The sequence below is a fragment of the Rutilus rutilus genome (assembly GCF_951802725.1).
Source record: "Rutilus rutilus genome assembly, chromosome: 17".
Taxonomy (NCBI): Eukaryota; Metazoa; Chordata; class Actinopteri; order Cypriniformes; family Leuciscidae; genus Rutilus; species Rutilus rutilus.
In genome coordinates this window covers 10,695,043-10,711,104 of record NC_140230.1, presented here as the reverse complement: position 1 = coordinate 10,711,104, position 16,062 = coordinate 10,695,043, and the positions used below count along the sequence as shown (strand labels likewise).

The 16,062-nt window shown below is 39.3% G+C and overlaps 1 protein-coding gene across 1 annotated transcript in view; it reads left to right on the top strand.

Moving 5' to 3' along the window:
* dnah5 (dynein, axonemal, heavy chain 5) overlaps positions 1–16,062 on the top strand; it is a gene marked incomplete at its 5' end in the record, with an annotated part of 169,651 nt that overhangs the window by 61,039 nt on the left and 92,550 nt on the right. The window contains 12 exons of the mRNA XM_084435539.1: positions 399–644; positions 1,006–1,202; positions 2,533–2,626; positions 3,163–3,302; positions 5,642–5,843; positions 6,201–6,436; positions 6,935–7,153; positions 11,072–11,134; positions 13,036–13,274; positions 13,780–14,020; positions 14,147–14,346; positions 14,657–14,810. Coding sequence (XP_084291665.1) covers positions 399–644; positions 1,006–1,202; positions 2,533–2,626; positions 3,163–3,302; positions 5,642–5,843; positions 6,201–6,436; positions 6,935–7,153; positions 11,072–11,134; positions 13,036–13,274; positions 13,780–14,020; positions 14,147–14,346; positions 14,657–14,810 — 2,231 coding nt within the window. The remainder of the gene's footprint in view (positions 1–398; positions 645–1,005; positions 1,203–2,532; positions 2,627–3,162; positions 3,303–5,641; positions 5,844–6,200; positions 6,437–6,934; positions 7,154–11,071; positions 11,135–13,035; positions 13,275–13,779; positions 14,021–14,146; positions 14,347–14,656; positions 14,811–16,062) is intronic.

Below are 16,062 nucleotides of genomic sequence, written 5' to 3'. Positions count from 1 at the left end.
TCAAACTTAAAGTATTAAGAAAGTATTCACCGCTACATCTATATTAATCTCTGAGTGTCTCACCTCTGTGAGGCCTGAAATCTCCTCCTGACCCATATGTATAGAAGTAGCCTGAGTAGTTGCATAAATCATATATGATCCTCCTTCATGTTTTATATGAAAAGAGATGTGTACGATCTGGTGAATCTAAAAACATGTAAACTTGTCTCCTAAAATAATTAACACGCTTCAATACTGGGTGCTTACACCCCATGTAATCGCTTTAAACGGACTCACAATCTTGCCAAACCGCAATAATTCACCCTCTAATACGTAATCAGAGATTAACGGCGGCACGTTTGAAATCACTACTGTGTAATATTGAATACACCATGTTCTGTTCTATTTATTCAAAGGAGAGGAGGAATGTAAATCCGAGGGTCGTCTCTTGTCACGTAGCACCACGGCGCCTAGCATTGGCCCCTCTTCCCCACTGATGAGAAAGAAGAAAAAGAGGGATCTGATGAAGGTGATGGAGGAGGAGGCAAAGGAGCTGCTTTCTCATTTTAACCATCGGAATGTGGATGCATTACTGCGCCTCACCCGTAACACACTGGAGACCCTACGCAAGCGTATCCACGCGATATCCTTGATGCAATTTCTGGGTTGGTTGTTTTTCTGATAATAATTTAGTAAATTAATTTTTAGTTTAATCCATTAAGTCAGAAAAAAATTTCTTGAAATTTCACAGGCAAAAAAGGTCTATTGTCTATTAGCGTAGTGCAGCTCATGCAGAAGTCACTTTTAAACCAAGCAGCTTTCTGTTGGTCAGTGCAACAAATTATCAACTTGAAATTGAGAGAAGTCTGTGTGGAGAATTTGTGGATTCTTATCGAAAAGACAAATTTTGCCAAGCAACTGAATATGTGACCTCACATTTATTCTTTTTTCCAAGCACGAAGCTTCCTATAATCATTTGGTTGGCCAAATCTAACTCATTGTAAATAAATTTCACTTCCCATGCAGCAGAAGCAGATTCCCCCAGTCGGCAGAAGGGAAGTGGGTCGCAGCCCATCTTTAAGGCTGGAGTGTGTTTAACCATCCCCAACATCATCATGGTTCCAGGGCTAGATGAGGTTCAGCAAGCCTTGAACAGAGCTGTGGACTTTGTGGTCAGCGTCAGTAAAGGAGTTGGACAGTGGAGCAAAGAGAGAATTTCCAAGGTTTTATTTTATTTTATTTGTCATTCATTTTCTTCCATACAAAAACAAACACTCGTTTTGGATCCATTAATGCATCTCTCACTTACTTAATCTCACTGTTTGAAGCGCCTGTCATAGGAAATCAAGCCGTCTAATTTTTTTTGTGCACTTTAGTAAACAGACACTTGTGTCTGCTGAAGCTTTTTTTTGTAAAAAAAAAAAAAAAAAAAAAAAATTATTAAAATGAACTTTTGACTAAGTTAACTTTTAATAAATATACACATTTAAAAATAGGCTGTGTTTATTCATACCGAGTCGGGCTGCACGATATATCGTTTTGGCATCAGTATCACAATGCGTGCATTCGCGATGTCAAGTAAAGGGATCATAGTTGACCCGTACAGATCAGGCCCCATGGTTCGAAACAATCTGATTCTCGGATTAATAGCAAAGTTTAACCATCATAGAGCGAAAGTTATAAAATGTACATCATTTGCACGTGTTTTAGGTCCTGTCAGTTTAAACATTCAAGTGATTTTAAACCATTGTACAAGAAGAATTGTGCAAGAAGATACGAAAGAGAACTCAATTCAGAAATTGTGCGCTGTTTTCTGTGCGCACACACAGAGCAGCACAGACAGCAGGCGAACACCGAATTCTGTTCTCTTCCACGTCTTTTTGTGCTTGAACGGACAGTTGAGAGAGAATGTGTATCATTATATTGCCTAATATGCCTGCTGCTGTCTGTCATTAATGTTAATCAAACAACAAAACGCAAAGATAAAATCACTTATGTGGCTTTAAAAAACATTTTTAATTAATAATTAAAATTTTGATTAATTATATTTAAGTTATACAGTAAAGAATATGCAGTTATTTCACATTTGATTATTCAATTTCTGTACCTGAATACTGTTAGACTTACCTGAAAAACATTAAGCATTGTTTATTTCATTTGTTTCTTTGTTATATTGTAACATATAAATGTTACTCTTGCTCTTCGTAGTCTTTCATTAAAATGCAGAACCCTGAAACTTCGTTTTTAGCTGATGTCACCAAGGCCTCTTATCTTTCAACCCTTGATAAAAAGTTCAACCTTGCATTCATTTTTGTTAAAGACACTTGAAAATGTCACATTATATAAGTAAAGTGGGTTTCAAATACTATTTTATGTTGACATTAAGTAGCCTATTATGTAACTTACCTAGTATTTTATTCTCCTTTTACTCTTGTAATTATTTAGTTTTCTTGAACTGGTGTGAACTTAAAAGTTGCAATACCAAATCTATGCATTTCTTATGTGTGTGTTATGCATGCAAAATGTCAGACTTGAGTATTTTTGTTGTCACAGAGGAAAATGAGTGAGCGACGCATGGCTGCTCTGAAACAGAACAAAGAAGAGAGTGAATCAGAAGACGGTGAATCAACCTATCGCAGCTTTGCCGGTACGACTTTTCCTCACCCTCTGTAATTACACAGCTCAGCAGAGCAAATCAAGAACTAACAGGTCCTTGGTCAGTTGAAAAATTGTCTTGTGGATATAATATAAAATATAAGCTCTGGATGGATAAGCTGATCTCCAGCCATTTGATAAATGAAAGGGAGATAAATATAATGAATGCAAAGACAGTGGATGTGATTTTATGAAGTGGTGACATGTTCTTAGTGTCACAGTAATCTTATCATCACTCTTTATTCTCTCTCTATCGCTCACTCGCTCTCAGAATAGGGAAACCGACACAAAATTGACTACAGCAGTGCCACAACAACATATCTCTGCCTACTGTAATGAAGCGACTCTGCCTGTAAATCTTTCATCCCTTAAAATAGATTAGAGATAAAGGGTCCTTCATAGAACTGATTTGAGTCGAAAATATTATATAACTGTTTTTTCAGAGGTATTCTTCTCTTACAGCTCCTCTCTGCTCTTGTTTATTAAATTTAATCACTTCTCTTTGTGTTTTTTTTTTTCCTCCTGAAGGCAGTACCTCAGATATATCGGCATCTGCAAACCAGGCCATTCCCATCCAAACCAAGAACTACCACAAAAGCATCTCTGAGAACAAAGAGATTGTCAAGCTGGTATCTGTGCTTAGTACATCCATCAACTCCTCCAAGAAGGTCTGAACTTTTGTTGTTCTAATGTTTTTTTTTGGTTTTGTTTTTTTCATGATAATGTCCCTGACTATTATCAATCAATTTACCAGAGATTTGCCCACAGACTAAAATGATTCAAATCCAATTTATTTATTTAAAAACTAGGCAAATAAAATGAATCCCACTGAATGAAAAATTATAGATTGAATAAAATAAACTTCATCTGCAGGAATTATTGTGTGTCAATTAAGGCATAACCAGAAGTCCATCCTCCGACCTATAACCAAAGAGTATAGAAGTACCAAGAGGCGAAACTCAATAGAACGTTCCATTGCAACAAACGCACCCATGCGCAGAGCTGCAGCTCCGCCATCTTGGACTGAACGCAACACAGCTGTCATAGAAATGAACGATACCGGTTCAAATTCAAAATTTAAATTACCTAAATAGTAGTTTCTAGTTTTTAATATCTCTATAGCAGACATCCCATGTCTCCCGGAAGTTCCGGGAGTCTCCCGCATATTGATAGCAGCTCCCTGATGCCCACAAATTAGCTCAAATCTCCCGGAATCTAGAGCGAGCGAGCGAGCAAGAGCGCGCAGCTCCAAACCGTGTAGAGCACACGGCAGAAAGGGTGAGGGAGCGAGAGAAAGATCAACATAAAATGTGGAACACAACTTGTTCAGATTTTTTTGCTTTCCTTTTCTTGCAGTTATAGAGTAAAATATATTTTGTAATATATATATTTTATATAAAATATAAATAATTCTATGTTTAAATTTGTACTTTTTAATAAACTCAAACTTATATAACTTTTTTCTGTTTCACTTTCATAATTTTTTTTTCACTTCAACAATAATCTGACAAATGTCTTCTTTAAAACAAGACCAACCATAGGTCTATATTCCAAAGTATTCTTGAATTACAACCATTTAAGTTTGGATAGTGATTTTCATGTTTATGCGAAAAAAAGGTGACAGTTAAAAGGATAATTTAGTGATAACAATGAATTAATCAAGCGGTCATTTGCCAGTTTAGGTGTTCATATATCTCTGAAAGTATGCTATTTAAAAAGCCCACTTCGAGTCTTGACTCAATTTCGACCAAATACATAACGTTAGCAAACTGTTACTGCGGTTATGGAATAGCTTACATTAACGTTACAGCACCTGTTATCGTTGACGTTAGCTCACTTTAAAGAGGCTATATGCGATTTTCTGAAATTTAAACTCGCGACTGACACCTGTGGCCAAAAAACAGAACTGCTCTTCCTTTCTGCTCGCTCTCGCAGCGCGCACTCGGACGTGCACACTTCACAAGTCATCTGCTGCAAAGAGGTCAACATTATGTTTACAGAGGTAAGAACAGTCAAATACATATATTGTTTGAGAAACTAAGTTTGTTTGCTGACTAGCGGTGGTGGCAGAGTGATCTGAAACGTTTAACATGAACGCGCTTGACGTCACATCCGCAGACAGCGCGGGAAAAATCCGACCCGACAGAAAATAGGAAAAATAGGATACAGGCTTATACTATAGGTGCACCCACTGTGAGCGGACAAGGTGTCAGTATGCTCATCAGGAGATGTTTGAGTCATAAATGGTAAAATAAAGGCTATTGTTACGTTTATTTTGGGGAAAAAGTTGCATATAGCCCCTTTAACGTTAATAAAAACCTTTTCTACTTTACCTCTCTGGATCTAATCTATGAAATGCTAGTTGATTGGTTGTACACTGGTAGTTGTTACAGTTGATGGCAGAACACTGTTTTCTTTGTTTCCAATTATTTCCACTCATAATGTTAATGCTGTATACAGTAGTTGTGCTAACGGTAAAGCCGTAGGTTCAGTCCAAAATGGCGGCCGCGCTACCGCAGTGCCACCTAGTGGCTGTTGTCAAAACTGCAACGGATTTTCGCCTCTTGGTACTTCTATACTCTTTGCAATAACAGAACTTCAGCATATTTTTTTGCAGTGGAGAATCAATATTAGCACTTTTACAAAAATAGAGCTGTCTATATCTGCTTTCTAAACCCTCTCAAATGCCTTGACCCATAGATTTCTATTGTAAGTGTATTACTGTAAACACAATTTTATTTTTATTTTTACAAACTGTGGAATAATTTAAAATGATTTTCTTTGACAATTCACAGCACGCTACAGATGCTTATTTAGAAATTTTCCCTTTCCTTTAAGGCATATAAAAACATACTTATTATTTACAAGTCAGAAATATGATTGTCCCATGAGAACAAGTCTATATAGCCTTTGCTGAATATGTTTGCTTCATACGGTTGTGTTTATAATGTGACAATGTGATATTGTTTGATTTGTAATGCGTGATACTTCATGTACTGTTACACAGGAAATAATGAACGCTTTGGATCGCTTTAGCCTCTATCACCACATCTGGAAGAAAGATAGAGAGGAAACCATCCAGAAATTCATTCAGGGGAACCCTCTTCTTTCTGAATTTGAGTCTCAGATCTTGTACTACAGAGATCTGGAGCTAGAGATTAATGCAGAACCTGAGTATATCTCAGTAGGAGCTCTGGCACTATATACAGGTAAACAGACTTTGAATCAACAGAAACTAAGTGTTCTAACAGTGATAGAGAGCTTAGCAGACAGCCAAGAAGCATGTTTATTAAAATGGCACAGCTACTGATTGCTTCAATACAGGGAACATGTTTATTATTGCTGCACTTGTTTGTAGGTTATTATGTATTCATATAACTTTTTTTATTTAATTTAGATTAATGTATTATTTCAAGCCTTTATGATAAATAAGTAGCAGTGCTTGCTAGCATAGTTACAGCTTTTGGAGGGAAAAAATTGCCTTTATTATTGTTATTATTATTATTATTATTATCAAGCTACAAAAGGCCCCTTTATTCCTTGTGTGTTGCTGAATTTACCTACAGTGGATCTGAAGTTGGCCCTTACTGCTGAGACAAAGAGCTGGATGGTGGATTTTGGTCACCATTGCAACAGGAAGTATCATATGGAGATGGAACAGATCTTCACTTTTATAGATGAGGCGAGCAAGAAACTCAACAGGCAGATTAAAGACTTGGATGATATTCGTATCGCCATGGCAACGCTCAAAGAGATCAGAGAACACCAGATCTCCATAGACTTTCAAGTTGGTCCAATTGAGGTACATACAAATAAACAGAAAAATAACACATGATGAAATTCTGAATAATCTTTACGCAGCTCTTTTTCATGTAACTATAATTCATGATGACCACAGCTGGCACAACTCCTAATAATAATTACCTACAACTTGATTAAAGAAGACCTCGAATATACTGTATGTATAATGTGTATGTAGAAGGTGAACTTTTTTTTTTTTTTTTTTTTTTTTTTCTCCTTTTTGGAGCTGTGAAGAAATCCACTATGTTCCACATACAGTACATTCATACATACATGCATACATACAAATATATAAATAATTAAATCATAGGGGGTAAATAATTACAGATTATTATTATTATTATTTTATTATTATTTACATTTATTGTTTACATTTTATTCATTTTAATATGTATTTTTGCTGAAGCATTAAGAAAGTAATCAGGTATAGAACATAAAATAGTTATGTATTATCCTATGATAGGACTGAAATGTCTCTTTCCCTGGTTTTGGCCTGCAGGAATCGTACGCCATGCTACATAAGTATGGATTATTGATTGCAAAAGAGGAAGCAGAGAAAGTGGACACACTTCGGTACACCTGGGAGAAACTGCTTTCCCGTAGCACAGAGGTGCAGAACGAGCTGGTGTCCCTTCAACCAAACTTCAGAGGAGAACTCATCAAAAACGTTGAGACCTTTGTGGAAGACTGCCAGTACTTCTACCATGACTATGATAGGGTGAGTCCTGAGGGGCAGGTAAAATCTTTCCATCCACTTCTCTTGCTTTGAGACGATCCCTCAGGCAATTATGATTTCAAGCCCAAACACAATTGTTTTCCTGCATTTATATTCCTGTGGGAATTATGTAACATATAATGCCAGATATCAAGCCACACAAAAATGTGTGATTCTTTGAAGCAACTGATGTTCCCTTTCAAAAGTGACTCTCAATGCTGTGCTTGATTCGGCGCTCTGGCAAACACTTTTTTTGTGACCAACTGTGGAATATGTGTGCAATACATCAATGAAATTGACTTAGAACTTTTATAGCCTCAGACAGTGATTGGAATGCACACTCATCAGATGCTATAATTAGATGTGCCACAGGTGCATCTACAGGTATTTTTGTCTTCAGACCATACTGTATGTATGTGTGTAATTCAATTTCTATCTGTCTCTTTGTTAGGAGTTTTTTTTCACTAGGCAATGCGCATAATTCTCTGAAAATTCTCTTTCTCCTCTCACTCTTTTAAACAAGTGAAAAAGGAAAAGAAAAGAAAAATGAGCGCTGTGTAAATTAAATGGTGTCTGAATGTGACACACACCAGTATTGCTTTGTTTGTTTGGGGGATGAGCACGCTGCCCTTGCATTGCAGGAGGGCGAGTGCAAGCATTGTGATTTATTCACGGTTAAGATGCAACGCGCTCGTCTTGCTTACTTCCAAGGGCCAGCAACGCTATGCCATCATGGGGCTCGTGAATGGATCTGAGGGGCGAGAGACGGGTCCGTCCCTATCGCTCGCACTCTCTCCAGACCTAGATGTCCTTTTGCTCTATCCCGAAACGCACTCTGGCCCTTCTTCAGCTCGTGCAGAGGATAATGAATCTCTTGAATCCGGTATAGATTATGAGTTGCCTACCTCCGAGCGTGACGATAAAGCTTGTGAGGAATTACTCAAGGTGGTTGTTCGCGAGAACAAGAGACCCCAAAACGCTCTAAACTGGAAGACAGATTTCTGACCCCAACAGCAGTCTCTCCCCTTCTTTTAGGTTCTCCATGACGAGTTATCTCATTCATGGGGGAGAGCATATACTTCTCGTTTCTATCGTGGGTGCGAAGGCACGGGAACATATGATGATGCCACAGGTCGAAGAGACGCTCGCGAGCTATCTCTCACCTGGTTCGGCATCATCATTAAATAAACCAACTCTCCCCACTAAGCCATGCAGAACCACCTCAACGCTAGTGGGGAAAGTGTTTCAAGTGGCAGGTCAGGCTGGTGCTACATTCTCGGAGCTTCTTCGAGCCACAGATTTGTCCCTCCGTGCGACCAAGCAAACTGCCTGCACTATCGGTCGTTCAGTGGGTGCTTTGGTCAGCATGGATAGGCACCTGTGGCTGAACTTCAGAGCATCAAGGACATGGACCGAGTGGTCCTGCTTGATGCCCCTATCTCACCTTCTGGCCTGTCTGGCGACTCGGTTAATACAGTCGTCAGCAGGTTTCGGGAGGTGAAGAAACATGAGGGCTTCCTTGTGCAATTCCTTTCTCGCCGCACTCAGGGAGAGGGGCTGCCGGCCACCCAGCCTCGTCCCGATCCTTCTGTAAAATGTGAGACACAAAAACAGGGTGTGGTGAGTCAAGCTCCCCCTTGTCAAGACTGGGGACCGGCTCGCCGCCCTCAGCAGCCTCCAAAACGGCCTGACCTCAGGACTATCATCTCCAAAAAGATGAAATCCTGATGGTCTTGCACCCACCTCTGTGGGGGTGGCCCCCTCAGAAACCTCCCATCCCCGTACCATCGTACCATCCCCGCCGCCTCTGTTGTTTCGGGGGGCAGCGGTTTCCAGCAAATATTGGGTGTTCCGTTGCTTCCTGTTGTTTCCCAGGGCACGGAACACCCAACATCCCCCCCAATGGGAAGTATCAAAATTGGTACCCATTTCAGAGAACTTGGAACCTACTGCCTGGTATCTCTATTACCCCTTTTCCACCAAGGCAGAGCTGGTGCTGGTTCGGAGCCAGAGCCTAGTTTCAAATCGGTTCTTTGTTTTTCCACCGCCAAAGCACCAGCTCCGAACCAGAAAAACTGGTTCTTAAGTAGCACCAAATCATTGCAGGGTCTAGAACAGAGCCAAGAAAGAACCGCTTTCGTCAGAGGCTGAGGGCGGGGTTACCGTGGCCAACAAGACTGAAGGGAAACTTGTGACCGCCATTTTTAAATAGCAGCTAGTCGCGCTAATAGCAGCTCGATTATAATATCCGTCTATGTAAGTTACGGCGAGCTGCACGAACGCGTTGGATTCGCCGTGTTTGGATGCCGATTTATTTTCGCAAACCCATGAGCATCCATAGTAACGCAACGTCTATTATTGTTGATGCCTTGTTCGAGATGCATCGGAGCAGCGTGGACCGATCAGAGCTGCGGGAGTGTTTGGAGATCATACGACTCCTTGTGCTTTTTGATCGCTTTCGCAGTGCTTTGATTTCATGTGCTGGTCGTTCTGCGAGAAGCCGATGCATCTCGAACAAGTCTGGTGTGTTTGTGTTTGGCGCTGCCGGACTAGCGTTGCTGGGCAACATGATACGTATGCAGTGACGTAATATATAGCTCTGTTGTGGCTCTCTGGCCGGTGGAAACGCAAACCGGTTCTTAGTAAGCTCGTCAGTCGAACCAACTCCGAACTGGCAATAGCTCTAGCTCTGAACCAGCACCCGGTTCTTGTTGGTGGAAAAGGGGTATATGTGGGTCCTAACGAAAGTAGAAAAAGGTTACAGGAACCAATTTGTTCGCCATTCTCCGCGAATCAATGGTGTGGTCTCCACTACAGTGAAACCAGAGCAGGCACACTAACTGTCACAAGAGCTGCAATCTCCTCTGGTCAAAGGGGCAATAGAACATGTTCCCCTCCCAGAGATAGAGTCAGGCTACTACAGCAGATACTTCCTGTTTCCTAAGAAAGATGGGGTGTTGCGTCCGATTTTAGATCTTTGAGGCTTGAACCATTCTGTCAGAATGCTCAAGATCAAGATACTAACTATCAAGATGATCGTATCGCAAATGCAACATTTCGAATGGTTCATCACGATCAATCTCAAAGATATATTTTCACATAGAAATACTATGGGCGAAGCTTATCAATATTGGGTTCTTCCATTCAGTCTAGCTTTATCACGCCACACATACACAAAGTGCATGGATGCAGGATCTCCTTTGCGACTCCAGTGCATCTGTATTTTGAATTACATAGACAATTGGCTGATATTAACACAGTCACAAGAGCTGGCATTACGAAACAGAGATAACTAGCTCATCTAGTTTCTCTGGGGTTGAGACTGAACGTCAACAATAGCGTTCTCTCTCCTACCCAGAGAACGACATATTTAGGGGACGTATGGGATTCGATCACGATGTGGGCACATTCAGAATACCCTGAGCAAAGTCAGGCTAGGCCAAGATTGTATTGTTCGTCAGTATCAGCAAATATTTAGTCTCATGGCATCTGCACATGAGACCAGTCCCTATGGGCCTTTTGCACATGAGACCATTTCAGTTGTGGCTCAAAGCCATTTCAGCAAGGGCCAATCCCCGAAGGCAGATAAGGGTTACGTGCCGCAGGTTACTTATCCTCTCTAAGTGGCTCAGACCCCGGCTTCTCGCCTTGGGTCCCACTCTCTAGGTGCGCCTTGCCGTTGCAAAATGCTAACGACAGACGTGTTGCACACATATTTCACAACTGGTCAAAACAAAAATTGTTCCCAGAGCACTGAATCAAGTGGAAACGTAGCATCTCGTTCCCGCTTTTTCAGGGGACAGGGTTACAGTCAAGTAACCCGACATGTTTCCACTGCACAGGAAAAACAAAGTGGTTGTTTATCTTAAATTAACAATATGTGCTTACGTTTCTCTGGTTTTGTGCTTGTCAAATCTTTAGGATGGTCCCATGGTGGTTGGATTGGCTCCCCAGGATGCCAGTGATAGACTTATTATGTTTCAGGTACAGTATCCTGTAAATCCTGTTTGCATAAACATAACATCAATTTCCTTGACATACTATCATAATATAACTACATTACACTGAATACTTTTTGTTAATTTTTTGTTTTTGTTCTCCCCTTTAAATAATTTGGTACAAAGTATCTGTCATGGGTTAGCATGTAGTAAATATCAAAGAGAGTTGTATGACACAGAATGAATGAGAATTAGTGCCCTATCTTGCACCCAACGCAATTGACTTTGTACACCAACGCATGTATCATTCTTATTTTGCACCCGACGGACTTTTCCCTCCACAGATGCACGTAGGTAAATTAGGGAATGAACTTGCACTCCCGGGGGCGGTTCAGCAAAAAGAGGAGGCGTGTTCCGGCGCAAACGTTCCCTGGTGCTATTTTGCAGTTTCAGAAAACAATTCTGGCACAGACCAGGAAAAACCTAGTCTAAAGTCAGTGGCGTGTTATTCGCAAACCATACATAATTACAAGGAAAAATATTACCACACAAGGGAAATCATTGTGGTGTCCATGAAGATGTGAAAAAATAGGCATAAATCTAGCTTACACATTTACCCAAATTATTATACGCCTGTTTAACCGAATCTAATTTGGGAGGGTTTCTCCCATCCCCATACAATGTCACTTATCTGTCTTTTACGGCCCTGACGAGAACGTCGGTCTCCTTAGCTGTGAACCGCTCCTGGTGTGCGCCTGGCAAATCCGGCGTTATAATAGCAATCCGCCATGGAACAAGCGCACTTGCTTTTAAAGGGAATGTGAGATGACGCTCTGATTGGTTTATTTCACGTTACGCCCAAACCACACCTATGAGTAATGTAGCTACTTCAGACCAACCCATTTTAGCGCCCAAGATCCGCCCACGATCCGCCCACAAAGCTACTTGCATTTCGCGTTTGATACTTGCGTTTCAGATCGTTAAAATAGGGCCCTTATTCTTTTAATTAACACAAAAAGAGATAGCATACACATGCCAACTTACATTAACCCAAGACAATGAACAGAGGAGAGAACTGAAGGCTTAAATACACTGAGGATGTTAATCATAGGAACAGGAAACAGGGGTGTAACTAATTGGAAACCATGACAACAACTGAATGACTAGGGGCAAATTCCAATCAGAAGTAAGCATCCCTGTGCTATTCTCACTCCAAAGGGCAGAGCCCTTGAATTGGGGACTTTGGAGGGAGCAGGGCACCTGTGTGCAATAATGAAGCCGTTCGGAACGCACTTGGCGAAGGCAGCAATGAAAGACCATGTAACGATCTGGTCTTAACTTTATAAGTTAAACATTAAACATAAAGCATTAAACACATTTTCTACTTATGAAACTTTATAAACTAAATATGAAATGCATGACGAAAATTTGTCTATTTATCAAAACAAAACAACCTGAATTTATTCTGTTTATATGTTAACTCCAACTCTTTCCACAATATCTAAATTTAAAATGAATCGTGAAGATTCGTCACCCTGAGTCACATGAACATACACGATTAAATTACTTCCTTGAAGTGACCATCACATGTTCCTTTCGCCAAAGGACTTGTAGAAAGGCCCTTTCGTTTGGAACACCCCTACAAATGGTGTCCCCTTCCTGAAGTGCCCTTCAAGGGTGCCAAAACGCCGTTTGGAATTCGCCCTAGAACTCAGAAACTAAACATGACCATGTCCGTGACAGTATAACTTTTTCAGTGTTTTTAATTTACTGCTTTCCAACTAACTGAGCTAGTTTTATGTCCACTGTACCACTCCATATTCTCTTTGTTCTTACATAGTACATATACTTGATGTTGGCTACATATATATGTTATGTAATTTATGTAAACATATAAATGAATCCTTGGTTTGATTATTTATTTTAAAATGATCTGCCGTTTCACAGAATCGCTTTGACAACCTCTTCCGCAAGTACATCACATACACAGGTGGGGAGGAGCTCTTTGGCCTATCTGTTACCCAGCATCCTCAGCTGCTTGAGATCAGGAAACAGTTGACACTTCTCCAAAAGCTCTATGGACTCTACAACAGTGTCATTGACACAGTCAATGGTTACTATGACATCTCATGGGCCGACATTCACATTGACAGAATCAACAATGAACTTCTTGAGTTTCAGACGAGGTGAGAAGGCTACAGAAGTCAAACTAAATTTCTGAAGACCCTCTCTCTGGCAGTCATGTAATAAGTTACATTGAAAAGCATGAAGGCACCAGGGGATTTCAATTGTGCTGGTCTGTTCTGGTAATTGCAGAAGCTTCTCAGAGAAGAGATTCATTCTCCATGCCTGTCAAGAACTGAAATTAAAGCCCAGTTGTGTTGGAGCAAGTACCAGTGTAATGCAATAATCGTTTCACAATAATAGGATGAATGGAGAGTTTTCTGTCTGTTGCAATTTAAAGTATACTTGAGTTAAAAATAATAAGTATGGACATCTTTATAGTTTACAACAGAGTAATTTGCAGTCACCAAGATTTACTTTACTATATGCAGTCAATCAATGTTAATTTACAGTAATAGCGGACAAAAATGTACAAAGCTAATAATAAATATCTTTAAATGTGAAATCAGACACAATGAACTTTAAATTTCACACCTTTAAATTTTCTTGTTTTGTTTTGTTTTGTAGGTGCCGTAAGCTGCCGCGGGCCCTTAAAGAGTGGCAGGCATTTCTTGACCTGAAAAAAACTATTGACGAATTTAGTGAGTGCTGCCCCTTGCTGGATCTAATGACTAACAAAGCAATGATGACTCGTCACTGGAAGAGAATTACTGAGGTTACAAGTCACACCTTTGAGGTCGAAACTGATAACTTCAAGCTTCGCAACATCATGGAAGCCCCACTGCTGAAGTACAAAGAAGAAATAGAGGTCAGAATTAGTTTTTAATTCCATAGACATAAATAGAGATTAGATTGTAGTTTTGGCCTTAAAGTTCTCCACTTTTTAAAGAATTTGTAAAGAATCCATTATAATTGTAACAACACATTTGAGCAGGATATCTGTATCAGTGCTGTGAAGGAGCGTGACATCGAGCAGAAACTCAAGCAAGTAATTGCGGAATGGGACAACAAGACCTTTACCTTTGCCCACTTTAAAACCAGAGGCGAGCTCCTATTGAGAGGAGACAGTACATCTGAGATCATTACTAACATGGAGGACAGCCTGATGGTGCTTGGTTCCCTTATGAGCAACAGGTGAGCCATTAGATCAACGATTAATTTCTCTGGAAAATTCTACTGTCCGTTACAGTTTATTTATATTCTATTATTCAAGTGTTATTTACTTATTTCTGTGAAAATGTATGATTTAATAATGAATTGATAAAAAAGGTTTCACTCATGAATTTGGCAAATTGACCGTGTTGAATTGTGGTATTACATTTAAATGTATATATGTTGTAAGTTTATGAAGTACATTGGCATAGGAAAATCAAATGGAATGATTTGGGACAGTTATTTAGCCTATCCTCTAATGCTCCTGACTTTGTGCCTTATATCGCTGTAGATACAACACACCGTTCAAAGCCCAGATCCAGAAGTGGGTTCAGAACCTCTCCAATACAACAGATATCATTGAGAACTGGATGACTGTACAAAACCTCTGGATTTACCTTGAGGCTGTTTTTGTTGGTGGAGACATAGCCAAACAGCTTCCAAAGGTAATCTTCAGTCTCACTCCCACACATTGACACTTTTTTGGCCATTTTATTGAAAGTGAAGAAACGATGGGGGAAAGAGTGGGGGAACAGGACATGCTCATAACACATTATGATTTTGAACCAACATGAGCTCAATGTATTTTAAGTTACATTTACTAAGTACTCAATATACAGTAAATATGTTTATTTTTATTTTTTTTATGTTTAATATTGTTTAGTTTGATGCTTGATAATTAAACATTTTTAGAAGTTGTCTTGAACATTTATTAATACTATTATATATATGATGTTGTTCAATGTTCAAAACATTTTTTAGATGAATCTTACAATCTTACAAGATTTTTACTTTTTTTAGAATCTCCATTTTATAACCAGTCTTTTGTTTTTGTTTAACCTGTTAAGCTGCAACCCCACTTTTGAAAAATCCCAAGAAATTACATACCCAAACTAAAACAGATACAGTTCATGAACCCTTTGTACTAAAAGCACAAGTATGATCTCATTTGAAAGCTGACATCTGGCAGTTTATTGTAAATGTAGAATTAATTATTGTCATAATGACAAAAAATGTTATAAATAGCTTCAAAGTTTTGTAAAGTTATTAGAAATTATTTTTTATGAAATATCCTCATGAAAATAAAATTGAAGTTGGCACTGGAGCAATCTAGAAATGCACTACAGCTAATGCCACATGTCTAAACATTTTATGTTTAAAATCTTAAGATAATAAGTCCAAAACTCTGTATTTAGTGAAATGTTTTTCAAGACCATGTCATGTGACTTTATTTTGATTTGACGCTAAGATGCTACTGATGTTTATTGCCATCTTCTAACCATCTATCCAGTATATTGTCTTTATTGTTTTGTGGTGCAAACGAGCCCCATTCAGTCTCAGTCTCCCCCTGCACACATTCACACCTCTCCAGACTGGTTATGGCTCGAAATATGCATTTCTTTTGTCTGCATTATAGTTACTAATGACTGGCTATTCATATGGTTTCAGTCACTAATTTCTTTTCTCAAAGTTCACCCTTACATTTTAAACTGTATCTAATGCATTTCTTGAATAAAGAAACATTTCAGTAAGCATTCAAAAAATAATAAAAGTATAACTTCTAGGTGGCAGGTGCACCTGGCTAGGGCTAGCTAGCATGTTAGCTTAGCACACCATCAATACACGACAATTTATGAGATTAAAACCATGTTTGTGCTTATAAACTTACTTTATAAAGCAAATCGAGTATTTTAAATA